The 13,971-nt window shown below is 49.6% G+C and overlaps 1 protein-coding gene across 5 annotated transcripts in view; it reads left to right on the forward strand.

Annotated features, from left to right (window-relative positions):
* Window positions 1-13,971, forward strand: part of LOC119622100 (uncharacterized) — a 76,220-nt gene that overhangs the window by 14,798 nt on the left and 47,451 nt on the right. For 3 of the 5 annotated variants that reach the window (XR_005238699.2, XR_005238698.2, XM_037993151.2), the window contains exon 2: window positions 11,528-11,643. The exons of the other annotated variants lie outside the window; for them this stretch is intronic. Coding sequence is in view for 1 of the 3 variants with exons in the window: in XM_037993151.2 (XP_037849079.2) it covers window positions 11,528-11,643 (116 nt within the window). In the remaining 2 variants the exon portion in view is untranslated. The remainder of the gene's footprint in view (window positions 1-11,527; window positions 11,644-13,971) is intronic. 5 annotated transcript variants of the gene reach the window in all.

Consider the following 13,971-nt stretch of genomic DNA (forward strand, 5'->3'; position numbering starts at 1 on the left):
TTATCATGGCTCCAACTCATGGGCCCAACCTATCCTCCCACCTCAGCCTCCCAAGTAGCTGGGACCACAGGCACATGCCACCACACCTGGCTAATTTTTAAATTTTTTTTATAGAGATGTCTCCCTATGTTACCCAGGCTGGTGCTGAACTCCCGGGCTCAATCGATCCTCCTGCCATAGACTCTCAAAGTGCTAGGATTACAGGCGTGAGCCACCATGCCCAGCCTGCAAACTTCCTTCTTGTAGGGGGAACAGCAGAGTCTTCGGCCCCTTCCAGTCCCTGGAAGTCCCTCGCTCTGCCGAGAACATGCTCCCATAAATCCAGTCCACGGGCAGGTAGCTATCCTAGTTGTCTTTCACTCGCAGTGTGACTCAGAGCAAGTCACTTCACCATTCTGAGTCACGCCTCCCAGATCCACCTCCAGACCTGGGGGCTCTGTGGAAAGTGAGGTTTGGCGGAGGTGGTGGCGAGCGGAGCCCTCTTGAGCTCTTGTTTGGTGTAATAGCTCAAGGCTGGGCAGAAGGAGATGAGACTTGATTTTGCCCCTAAACCTGACTCAAGTTACATAAAGATTCTTCAAAAGCAGGCAAGGCAGGGCTTGGTAAGATCCCTGCTGAGCCCGTGAGAGGCGGAGAGCCAGGGCAGAGGCAGCTTAAGTAGCAGTTCTTCCCTGATCCCCTGACTGTGTAATCCAGTTGCTCAGAGAATGGAAAATCCCTTTTGCCTCCCCCGGCCCCCTCCCCCACAAAGGCCTCCTAATAGGCCTGCCAGCTTTGGGGTGCTAATCTGCCCAGACATCACTCTGTGAGCAGGTTGCCCAGGGTTCCAATCCCAGCCACCCCACAGTGGGAGATGGGGAAGGCTGCGGGGAGCGGGAGGGCCTTCTCGGGAGTTGAGTGTGGGGGATTGCCTGCTCTCTGGCCTGCCCAAACGATCAGAGAAACAAACAGGCTCTGTGCTGAAAGAAACTCTGGGGATGGAGACAGGGCACAGGATTGGAGGGAGGTGGACAGGAGGGCTGGGTCCCCTGGCAGAGGTACCTTGGGTGGGACTTATTATGAAACAGTCTGTGTCACTTCATCCACCAAGCTCCTTTCATTTTTATTTAAAGAAGGCCCCCTCCCCAGCAACTTCACCTCCCCACCCCCTACACTTTCACTCATCCATCCACTGAGCCGCTGACAGCTGCCCTGCGGGTGAACTCCTGATCCTCTCGCGGCTGAGGCTGGAGCGATACTAGAGAGGCTCAGGCCAGATCACTGACCCGCTCCAGCCCTCCACCCTCACCCCCCAACACACTCACTCACTCCCTCCAGATAGGCCCACCTCGGTTCCCCTGAGTTGGTCAGAGGGAGAAGAAAACGAAGGAGGTGACAAAGCAGAAAGAAGGACCGGGAGGAGGATGAAAAGAAATAAATGAAGAATGGAGAGGAGGAAGAAAAAATCAGAGAGACCAAAAATCAAACAGTGAGGGAGGAAAAGGGAGGAACCGGAGAAGGAAGGAAAGAGAGGAGGAAATGAAGTACAAGGAGAAGATGGAAAAGCAGGAGGAGAAAGGAAAGAAGGAAGGACGAAGAGAGAGAGAGAGAGGGCAGAGACTAGAAGGCTAGAGCCCAAGCCCAAAGCCATCATCCTTAATAGCTGAAGATGCTGAAGGGAGGGGAAAAACAGGGTTGGGGAGGACTGGTGGGAGGAGGAGACCGCACAGGCGGGAAGGGAAGTACGAGGTTGCTCCAGGTACGATGCATGAGCCTGGATGGAGCCTCACCCACCCAGCTCCCAGCTCTGGAAACACAGTCCTCCCTCTGGACGAATGTCCCTCAGTGCAATGCCACAGACCGTGTCCACAGCCACGCAGGCTGCAGGCAGAGGAATCTCTCACTTGGAGTGGTCAGAGCTGTGGGACCGGCTGAATGGAGCCCTACAGTCCCTTCCTAGGATGGCGACAGCGTATGCCCCAGGCTGCGTTAACCATGCCAGTCTCAGCTGGCCTCACCGCCTGCAGCGTCTGGGTCCTGCCTGATCTCTTTGGTTACGGTTAGAAATTTCTCCTGATTTGCGATTTTATCTTACAATGGACTGGGCCTTAAAGACCAAGTACTTTCCACCTCCTCATTTTATAGATGTGAAACAGGCCTGGCGAGGGGAAGAAACTTGCTTACAGTCACATTGTGAGTTAATGGGGAGCTCTGCCTTTCTAAGCTCGAAGACCCAGGCTGAGACAATAGCCAGAGAAGACAAGGGAGTGTGCTGTCTCTGCAGAGGGCTCGGCATTCGATTCCCTCTGCTGGGAACACAGCCACAGCATTTTTTATCCTAGATGAGAGAAAACATTTGTGGCTACGATAGTTCCCATATTTTAAGTACCTACGATATGCCAGCTTTGGCATACATTATTCTCAATAACTCCTCACACGTATCCTGTCATGTAGATATTCCATGCCCTGCATTTATAGAGAAATAAACCAAGGCCCAGAGAGGTTAAGTAACTTGTCTGAGGTCACACAGCTAGGAATTTGAGCTGGGATTTGCTCAAAGTTCATGCTGAATCTCTTATGCCATGCTGTCTCTTGGGTGTCCATAGGCAACACTCTTCTTCCCTACCTCATTCCTACCCCACCACCCCATACATAGCCCAGGGATTAAATCTGAGATGTCCTCATGGCAGCTGGAACTGATATTGCCAGGGAGAACGCAGCTGGGTGGACCTGACCGTGTCCCCTCATCTCCCCTCAAAGACCCCACAAATACAAGGGGAAGGTCCCCTGAGACTCTATATGATTTATCTGGTGATATTGTTATTTTATGGGATGGGCCAAAGAGGTGTCAGGAAGCAAGTTCGCTGTAAATCTCTTTTCTCTGCTCCCTTTCCCTCTGCGCGTCCTCTCCTGGGATTTATGGTGAAATCTGTTCAGAGCTAGGGACTTGGGGCTTGGGTTCAGGCTTGGGGTGGTACGGCAAGGGACCATACATCTTCCTTCTCTAGGATCTGCTAAAAGTGTGCTATCCACACCCCATCACAAGCTGCAACATTGTGTCCACAAAGCCCTTATTAAGATCTCCATGGCACTCGAATAGCTCTGCAGACAGAGCACATGACCTACCGTGGAGATGTGTTATCTGGACCCACCCATAGGCTGGTGGCCCATGTGTGGCCCCCTCACTGGTGGGCACGAGTTTGTGATTCCAGCCAGGAACCTGGGAGCAGAGCCCACCTGGGAGCAGATGTGTGGCCCACACACAATGGCCCTGAGGCCAGGAAGAGGTGGCAGGGCTGGGGGTGCTCCTCATGGGTGGCAGGTCAGGAGCTAGCTGGAAAGGAACCTGCTTTTGGGTCCTTTTTGAGATGGGGGTGCACAGAAAGGAGGGCAGCTTCAAATTTGCTCCCCACCCTGGGGCAGGCAGGCTCAAAGTGACCGGCCCTACAAACACTGCTGTGGGCTCTGTCACTGGGGGTGAACACAAGGTCACGCACTTGAGAGGGCAGATGAGGCTGGGCACCCTATCCACCTTCACACTTCTCGGTGGCTTTCACGGCTGCAAATACTGGCTGATCTTCCTGAGCTGAGCTTGTCCAGTCAGAGGCCAGTGTGTGCCGGTTGCCACCAGAGGCCTAGAGCCAGCTCAGTCCAGGGAGGGAAGACACAGGAATGAGAGGAGGGCAGAGGAGGGGAAGAGGAGGCAAAGGAGAAGTTAACAAGGGAGGGGAGGAGCAGGGAGAAGAAAGGCAGAGATGCTAGCAAAAGCTTTTCCTGACCTGCCCCCCACCCAGACCTCTCCTCCACTGTGATGAGAAATCTTCTCTCGGCCAGGCGCGGTGGCTCAGGAGATCGAGACCATCCTGGCGAACATGGTGAAACCCCGTTTCTACTAAAAATACAAAAAATTAGCTGGGCGTGGTGGCGGGCACCTGTAGTTCCAGTTACTCGGGAGGCTCAGGCAGGAGAACAGTGTGAACCCGGGAGGCAGAGGTTGTAGTGAGCCGAGATCGTGCCACTGCACTCCAGCCTGGGCGACAGAGCCAGACTTTGTCTCAAAAAAAAAAAAAAAAAAAAAAAAAAAAAAAATCTTCTCTCATCACAGCTCCTTAGAGGGTGCTAGTTTGGCCTCCTGCCCACGGTGGCCTCCAATATTCATGAGCCGGTTGTTGCAGAGGAATTTCTTCAAACAGTCCATGGTCCCTGGAGGATGCATCTTGAGCATCCACGACTCCCCACAGTCCCAAGTCCAGTGTGCAGAATCTTAGGGAGGGCTGGGTGAATCCTGGCTAAATGAATACAGAGAAAAGAAAAGGGGAGAAAAGGAAAGAGTGGATACCAGGTGTCTCCCCAACCCCGTCTTCACCCTGCTCATCTCCTGACTGCCTGAACCAGGGCTGTGCCGTGTCTCCAGTTAAATATATGGAATCATCTATTACAATACTTCGATATTTATTACATTGATTTCGCTTTAAATGCTTTGTAAATCATAGCAAAAAATAATGGCCTTCCAACAGAGAGTCATATACCGTAATCAACTGGAAGAAAGTCGGCATTGTAATTTAAAATAAAAAAAAAATCCTTATGTGACTCTCTCGTTTAAATTAAGAGACAGGACGTGATTCAAATAATAAGACTCAAGTGAGGCTGGTTTTTCTTGGCAAATTAGTAGAGGTTTTAACTGGAACTGAAAAGGTGTTAAGGTGGAACACTGACCTTATTAGACCTTAATTATTTTCTGTTGTTACATTCCTGGAGCCGAGGGTTTTTTTTTTTTTCTTCCTTCCAAAGTGGCCATGTTAAACCTCATCTCAGGAACTTTGGCTTTAGAGAGATATCACTTCTCAAGAGGCATCAGTGGGATAAAAAGCAGACACTTCGCCAGCGTCCCTTTTCTCCGTCCTCGAGTTTCATGGGCACCCAGAATTGCTGGTTTGGAGGCAATGTTCTTGTCATTGAAAGCTGAGAATTTGCCCCACCCATATCTCTGATTCCTTTAGCTTTTTACCTGTGGCCTTCTTAGTGGTAGCCTCCTCTCCCTGGATCTAGATGATGGAGCCAGCATCCACCTGGCCGAGAGAGAGGAGAGAAATGCGTGTGTCTGTGTGTGTGCATGTGTGTGTGTGCGCACATGTGCATGTGTGTGCTGATTGGTGGGACACAGTGGGAAGCATTTTCCTCACCATGTACTGCAACCTTCCTGCCCCATGGCCAGAATTGACTGATCATCACTCCCAAAGCTGACCAGGCCCAGCCCAAGATGCCCGCAGCACTTAGAGAGAAAAATGGAGCACATGCCACCCCCTTTAAATGGAAATCATGCAAGTCAATGGCCTAGCACTATGCTTGGCCCAGGGAGGCATCCAACGCTGGTAGTTTTGCTTTTGCTGGGAGGAAGAGCACTCAGCAGAGGGCTCTTTTCGCTTGCTTCCAGACTCCCTCCCACATGCCCTGCTGGCCCTGGGGTGGGGTGCAGTGGTAGGGAAGAAACAGCAAGCCCCAAGAGTCCTCAGGACAGACATGCATTCTGCAGCCACATGCCCCTCCCTGAAGATAACCCGCTTGAGCTCTTCTTACTAAACGCCATTGGCTCCTGTCCTCCCCCAGCCTCCAAATCAACTTTGCTCTGATCAGTGTGATGGAGAACTTTTTCCGAGGCTGGGCCTCTTGGGGACCGTGTCTGGTGGTTCATCATTATCCCAGGGAAGGTTGGGGTGGGGGTGGAAGATGACGCTGAATCAGTGAGAAAGGTCTGAGGGTGAGCAGGACCCATTAGGCCATCACAGATGGGACAAAGCCCCCAAGCAGGAGGAAAACCAAGGCTTTCTATGGTTGCCTATCAGTGGAGAAGTGTAGCCAGTGCTCTGCAGAGGACCTCCAAACTCCTAGAACATCAGGTTGAAAGGGTTTTAGGGCCATCTCAGCATACCCCCTTGCTTTGTGGAAGGGGATGCTGAGGCACTCTGAAATGATCAAACACCCTGCGTGAGCATCCCAGACTGGGAGCAGTGTTAAGATGGCAAAGGAGGGGACACAAGAGCCATGGGTGCTGTGGCCTCTGACCTGGAGGCAATCTTGCTCCAGCTGAAGGGGCCCTGGTGCCTCGATATGCAAAGACCCACCTTCAGTCTTGGCATAAGTGGGCCAATCCTTGCTTCTGGCCAGTTGAAGTGACCCTTTCTGGATCCCAGTGACATCTCTCATCACCCAGAAAGGCCACGTGGATGAAGGAGTGCATCCCGGGAGGAGCCAGAGGTCTGGGCTTTAGCCCTGCATGAAGCAGGGAGCACTCCCGCTTTCTTTTTATTATTATTATTATTATTATTATTATTATTTAGTGTACTTTAAGTTTTGGGATACACGTGCAGAATGTGCAGGTTTGTTACATAGGTATACACGTGCCATGGTAGTTTGCTGCACCCATCAACTCGTCATCTACATTAGGTATTTCTCCTAATGCTATTCCTCCCCTGGCTCCCTACCCCCCGACAGGCCCTGGTGTGTGATGTTCCCCTCCCTGTGTCCATGTGTTCCCATTGTTCAACATCCACTTATGAGTGAGAACATGCGGTGTTTGGTTTTCTGTTCCTGTGTTAGTTTGCTGAGAATGATGGTTTCCAGCTTCATTCACGTCCCTGCAAATGACATGAACTCATTTTTTTTTTATGGCTGCGTAGTATTCCATGGTGTATATGTGCCACATTTTCTTTATTTTCTTTATCCAGTCTTTCACTGATGGGCATTTGGGTTGGTTCCAGGTCTTTGCTCTTGTGAACAGGGCTGCAATAAACATACATGTGCATGTGTGTTTATAGTAAAAACACTCCACCTTTCTAGACCAGCTTCCTCCTTGACTCGCTTTCCTAACCCAGTGTGTGGGTGATGAGAACTTGCTGGGAGGCTAGTCGTGCAATAGCATTGTAAACTGTGAAGTGCTGCACAGGTAGGAGCGACTGTCGTGGCCAGCCCGCATTCCCAACCCAGACATCGAGAGGAGGACTTAATCAGACATTCGTTTGCGGGCCCAGAGTGAGCTTCTGGCTTTTACCTCCCTCTTTTCTACCTTCCTTGTGGCTTAACTCCAAACTCTGCACCACCAGGGAATGGGACAAGGGAAGGAGCTTAATCCTCCCAATAATATTCCTCTGAGATAGGTATCAGCATACCCATGTTACAGATAAATAAACTGAGGCCCAGACAGATTAAATAACACTTCCCTACAGCTGCTGAGAGGAAGCACTGGGATATGAACCCAAGTCACTCTGACTCCAGATACATCCGAATCCCAAGCTGGGAGGTAATAGTACACGGTGGAATGTGAGCTACACGAGGGCCGGGATTCATAGACGATTTGTTCCCTCCTGAATCCCCAGCCCCTGAAGCAGCACCTGACACTGTCAACAGTCAGTATTTTAAAATAGTACATATTGACTGGGCACGGTGGCTCACACTTGTAATCCCAGCTCTTTGGGAGGCTGAGGCCAGCGGATCACCTGAGGTCGGGAGTTCAAGACCAGCCTGGCCAATATGGTGAAACCTCATCTCTACTAAAAATACAAAAAGCTGGATGTGGTGGCAGGCGCCTGTAATCCCAGCTACTTGGGAGACTGAGGCGAGAGAATCACTTGAACCTGGGAAGGGGAGGTTGCAGTGAGCCAAGATCACGCCACTGCACTCTAGCCTGGGCATGACAGAGAGAGACTCCGTCTCTAAAATAAAATAACGAATATCAACATTAATGGAAAAGTTTGGTGTAGCAAAAGTGAGCTAGGAATAAAAAAGTTATTGGGAGGTATATCTTACATCACGGCTTTATAGAGGGTTCTGTGTTGTGGATAGTTTGAGGTGGCATTTTCTTTAAAGATAGAGATGGGGTCTTGCTATGTTGTCCAGGCTAGTCTCGATCTCCTGGCTTCAAGTGATTCTCCTGAATGGGCCTCCCAAAGTGCTGGGATTACGGGTGTGAGCCACGGAGCTGGGATTACATGTGTGAGCTGCTGGGCTGGCTGCGGGTAGCAGTTGATTGTTCATGGTAGCGGTTTCTCTAGCCATGACAGAGGTTTGGGCCTCAGACAGTAATTGAGTAAAAAAGAAATAACATTAACAATGAAGTAAAATCTCTGTGGACATATATAGATTGTATTAAAATTACATCATAGGCTGGGTGCAGTGGCTCACGCCTGGAATCTCAGCACTTTGGGAGGCCGAGACAGGCGAATCACCTGAGGTCAGGAGTTTGAGACCAGCCTGGCCAACATGGTGAAATCCTGTCTCTACAAAAAAATACAAAAATTAGCCGGGCATGGTGGCAGGCGCCTTAATCCAGCTACTTGGGAGGCAAAGGCAGGAGAATCGTTTGAACCTGGGAGGCAGAGGTCGCAGTGAGCCAAGATCAAGCCATTGCACTCAAACCTGGGGGACAAGAGAGAGACTTCTCTCCAAAAAAATTATGTCATAGTGGCATATCCTACTTTGCCCCTTGATACGCCCCTTTGGGAAGACCTTATGGAGAAGAGAACATTGCATGCTTAAAAAAAAAATTACGGCCTTTAATTTTATATATATTATATATTTTATAAAATTTTATTTATTTTATACATTTTGATTTTATATATTTAAAGATATTGGACCTTCATGCAAGAAAACCAACTTTTAATTCAGCCTATTTATTTATTTTGAGATAGAGTCTCACTTTATCACCCAGGCTGGAGTACAGTGGCATGATCTTGGCACACTGCAACCTCCCCCTCCCAGGTTCAAGCCATTCTCCTGCTTCAGCCCCCAGAGTAGCTGGGATCACAGGCACGCACCACTATGCCTGGCTAATTTTTGTGTTTATAGTAGATACAGGGTTTCACAATGTTGGCCAGGCTGGTCTTGAACTCTTGACCTCAGGTGATCCGCCCACCTTGGCTTCCCAAAGTGCTGGGATTACAGGCATAAGCCACCGTGCCTGGCCCACAATTTTATTTTTACTGAGCACCTACTATGTGCCATGCACTGGGTTAAGCCCTGGCAGGTTCAGAGATGTCCGAGGCAGGGCCTTCAGCTCTAAAGAGCATCTCAAGGCCAGCGTCCTTAGGGAGCCCTCCCTAGGGAGAGTCGGGGCAGCAGACCATGCTCAGGGGCTTGCTCTGCCCAGTGTGGCTCTGCCTGCTCTCATTCCGGGTGGGTGTGAGGGTCAGTTTGCTGCAAGATATCAGCCTGGGGGGGTTTCTCTCTCCTGTCTCTCCCTCACCTTCCACACTCCACCTCCTCCTCTGGCTGATTGAAAAGGTGCAAGGGGGAATCTAGAGAGATTCTGTGCTGTTTGTTTTGGGTTCAATGGAATCTCATTTACACGTGTTAATTGCAACTAATTGGCACTAATTGGATGAACAGGAAACCCTCTGGGAGCACTCATACCTTTAATTTGTGGTAAATATCATTAATTAACATATGCTAATTAGAGCCAATTAACATTGATTAAGGGTTGCCAGCTACTTGGAAAGTACAACTCTGTGTCCTCCTCCCTTGATTGTCTGAAGTCAGCACAAAATATGATACATGAAGTCTGAGGGAAGGAGAGGACAGCGCGTGGAGTCAGGTGGTATCTCCCAGTGGAGGGCATCATGGCTCCAGCAGCCCTCACACAAGCTGGGCACTTAGAGGATGGCACCACCCTCACCTTCCCCAGGGCAAAGGGGTCTGCCGGGGAAGAGCCTGGCGAGATTAGCACTTCTCAGGGAGTGTGAAGGAGCAGATGGTGGGAGGTTCTGGGTGCTGAGATGTTCTCCCTTTTGCCTGGCCCCCAGATGGCAGACAAGGCCAGGGTGGGTTGAAACAGGACTGGAGGTCAGCCGGTGGGGAGACTGCGGCCACTGAGAGCAAGGAATGTTTGGGACTCCTCCTCCAGAGATGAGGCATGGTGAGATGCCCACTGCCCATTGACCCAGTACCATCTGGCATGGGGTGTATGTGTGTGGCCAACGGGAGTGACCCTTTCTGGATCCCAGTGACATCTCTCATCACTCAGAAAGGCCACACAGATGAAGGAGGGCATGCCAGGAGGAGTCAGAGGAGTGTGTATGTGCGTGTGTGTGTGCATGTGTGTACACAAAACCTCCTCCATCTGACATGGATGTATGAATGGGGATATATCTCCTCCATCTGACACGAGGTGCATAGATGATAGGACCACCTCCGTCAGACATCTCCTTTGAGAGTTATGAGATATTTTTTACTGAAGACTAGGATGCTGTTCAAACTTCCCAGGGTATGGGTGTCAGTTAAAAAAAAAAATCACTTGCCTGGGACCCAGAAGGCTTTTAGTTTCCACTTTCAGTTCTGTTACTAACTAGTCATGGGACCCTTGGGATTCATTTTAAAAATGTATACATTGTTTCATTTTAGTCTAATTACAAAAGAAATAAATGCTTATTGCAGACCTCACCCTCTCCATGGCTTCCTTCTGTAATGGGCTTCTGAGGCCCCACCCTTCCTCTTCTATAACATTCACCTTGTCGTCTTGTGTTCAATGTACATCTTCATCAACAGGCTGTGAGTTTCCTGAAGACAGGGTTTAAGTCTGTCTTGTTCATTGTGCTATTTCACAGACACTAAAAATACTTATTGGCTAGGTGCAGTGGTTCATGCCTGTAATCTGAGCACTTTGGGAGGCCGAGGTGGGAGGATTGCTTGTGTCCAGGAGCTCAAGACCAGCCTGGGCGCCGTAGGGAGACCTTGTCGCTATAAAAAATAAAAAATGAGCTGGGTGCAGTGGTGCATACCTGTGGTCCCAGCTACTAGGGAGGCTGAGGTGGGAGGATCACTTGAGCCTGGGAGGTCAAGGCTGCAGTGAACTGAGATCATGTCACTGCACTCCAGCTTGGGCAACAGTGAGACCTTGTCTTCATAAAATTAAAAATAAATAAAAATAAAAATATTTGTGGCACGAATGAACATATAAAACAAAAACCATCTGTAATTTCTACCACCACAGAGAAAAATGACGTTTGGCATTTGGGATGTGTGTGTGTATGAGTTTGTGTATATATATAAATATCTATAAATAAAACATGTTATATGTAAAGCATACCCACACCCACACCCACACCCACACCCACACCCACCCACACACACACACACACACACACAGCTATCCCAAAAGGCTTAATGTAGTTTTTGCTTTAACAACTTCAAAAGCGGCCGGGCATGGTGGCTCATGCCTGTAATCCCAGCACTTTGGGAGGCCAAGGCAGGCAGATCACAAGGTCAGGAGATTGAGACCTCGGTGAAACCTTGTCTCTACTAAAAATACAAAAAATTAGCCGGGCGCGGTGGCGGGCGCCTGTAGTCCCAGCTACTCAGGAGGCTGAGGCAGGAGAATGGCGTGAACCCGGGAAGTGGAGCTTGCAGTGAGCTGAGATTGCTTCGTCTCAAAAAATAAATAAATAAAATAAAATAAAATAAAAATAAATACATAACTTCAAAAGTGTAAATGCTACAAATTTTTAAGAACAAAAAAATCATCTAAAACCTTAATCATTTCAATTTATTATACACTTAGCACTGCACCCTCCAGAAAGGCTGAACTTGTTTACAGTTCCGTTAGCACTGGATGAGAATGTGGGCTCCTCGGATTCCAGCCAGCCCTGGGCCCCGCTTCTCTCTTTGAGCCACCAGGTAAGTCATTAAGTCCTTTTACTCATCTGCAGAATGGGGCCAGTGACATCAGCACTACTTAACCCTGGCGGCCTCTCATGTGGGAGAATGGGGGTGATTTTGTCACCCAGAGACAGGAGTGTTTGTTCTTGAAGAGACTTGAGTGTTATAGCGCCCAGATTTGAGCTGCTGGCGCTGATGAAAAGGGATGGGGGCCTGGGTGGGACAGAACTGGGAGAAACCTCACCTCCAAGGGAACCTCTATGGGTAGATCTTCACTGACCTAACTCAGAGAAATAGGGCTTCCCTGGAAGGGTTTGGGGTTCAGGACCAGGCAAATCATAAAGGCTGGAAAAGTCCCCCCACAGCACCACACTGGGTAAAGTGAGTTAAGATCCCTGCTGTGGGACAGGCCCTCTTCTAAATTCTTTTTTTTTTTTTTTTTTTTTTTTTGAGACGGAGTCTTGCTCTGTGCCCCAGGCTGGAGTGCAGTGGCGCGATCTCGGCTCACTGCAAGCTCCGCCCCCCCAGGTTCACGCCATTCTCCTGCCTCAGCCTCCCAAGTAGCCGGGACTACAGGCGCCCGCCACCACACCCGGCTAGTTTTTTTTTTTTTTTAGTAGAGACGGGGTTTCACGGTGTTAGCCAGGATGATCTCGATCTCCTGACCTTGTGATCCGCCCGCCTCGGCCTCCCAAAGTGCTGGGATTACAGGCTTGAGCCACAGCGCCCGGCCCTCTAAATTCTTTCATGCATTCATTCCTTTAATCTTCCCATAACCCAATGATGTAGGTTACTAGTATTACCCCATTTTGCAGACAAGGAAACTGAGGCTCAGACAGGCTAACTAACATGCCCTAGGTCACACAGCCACCAAGTGGCAGGGCTTCGATGTGAATGGAAGTTTAGAGCCCGTGCTGCCTGCTGTGTCCTGCACCCTCCCTTCCACCCACCTCTGACTTGAGGAAGCTGTGGCTCCCAGAGTGGAAGCCCCAAGGTGGGAACTCCCCGCCCTGCCTAGGTCCCATCAGCACTGCTTCCTGAGTCCAAGTGGACCCCCGTTCCCAGCTCCTCCCCCATGGAAATCTGAGGTCTGAGGGAGAGCTACTGGCGAGGTTCACAGCAGCTTAATTACCAAAGTGATTTTAATTTGTTTTTGTTAATTGAAATCTCATTAAGCAAGTAATTTACTCCAACACAGCTTAGGAGTCCACAGTTCCATGGGTGAGGAGGCTAAAGGGGTTTTTAGAATTTGCCTTCATCTGGGGACTGTGCCTCTTGCCTGATCCTGTGACCTGTGTGCCTCTGAGTGTGTGTGCACATGGGCTTCCCACAGAAGGGTCCCCCCAGGGGACCAGGAGCACCCTTTCTCCTTCTTTGCCCATACCCGCCTGCCCCACCACCATAGGGCTCTAGACCTTCCCTGCCTTGTCCTGTCCCCTGGAGTGATGAGGGAAAAATGAACCTGAGCTGTCCCTCTGCAGGTGTGCGACATGTGGTGCAGACACAAACAGATACCATCTCATATTCACTTATTTTCTTTCCAAGTGCTGTTCTAGGCACCAAAGGTGCTGGGAGAAAAATGGGTCTTCACTTCCTATAGTAAATAGCTCCTTTGCCGCAAATGGCCTTGGGGACAGGGGCCATCCAGGAAAGAGGTAGTTTCTGGGCTGGCTTGTCCCCCATCTCAGCCTATACAAGTGCCTCCACCTCTCAAGATCATGTCGTGGCCACTTCTCCAAAGAGCTTTCATTCCCTGCACCCTCCAGATGCACTGCCTTTCTCCTCGGTGTGTTTCTACCGCATTGTGTTGGTCCCCCCTCTGGATTCATTCTTCTGTGTACCAGAGAGATGTGCTTCTCTTGCTAGCTGGACTGAAGCACCATGAGGCAGAGACCTTGCTTTATTTATCCAACTTGAGATGCAGAAGACAGAAATTCTTCCAAACCTGTGCCTTACAGGTACTGTTCAACTATCGTGCAGCAAATGAATGGATGAGTTGTGTCCTGCCCCTCCTTCAGAATGCAGCTGAAATGACACTTTTTTGGCAGGGAATGGCGGTGCACAACTAAGATTTGTAAACACTGTTTTTTAAATTGTAGTAGAATACACATAACATAAAATTTACCATTTTCCACCATTTTAAAGAGTTCAGTTCAGTGGTGTTAAGTGCATTCACATTGTTACGCAACCATCACCAATGTCCATCTCCAGAGCTTTCTCATCATCCCAAATTGAAACCCTGTACCCATTAAGCAATAAGTCCCTATCTTTCCTCCCCCAGCTTCTGGCAACCACCTTTTTACTTCTTTCTCCATGAATTTCAGTCCTCTTGTATTTCATGGAAGT

The sequence above is a fragment of the Chlorocebus sabaeus genome, chromosome 16 (genome assembly GCF_047675955.1).
Source record: "Chlorocebus sabaeus isolate Y175 chromosome 16, mChlSab1.0.hap1, whole genome shotgun sequence".
Classification (NCBI taxonomy): domain Eukaryota; kingdom Metazoa; phylum Chordata; class Mammalia; order Primates; family Cercopithecidae; genus Chlorocebus; species Chlorocebus sabaeus.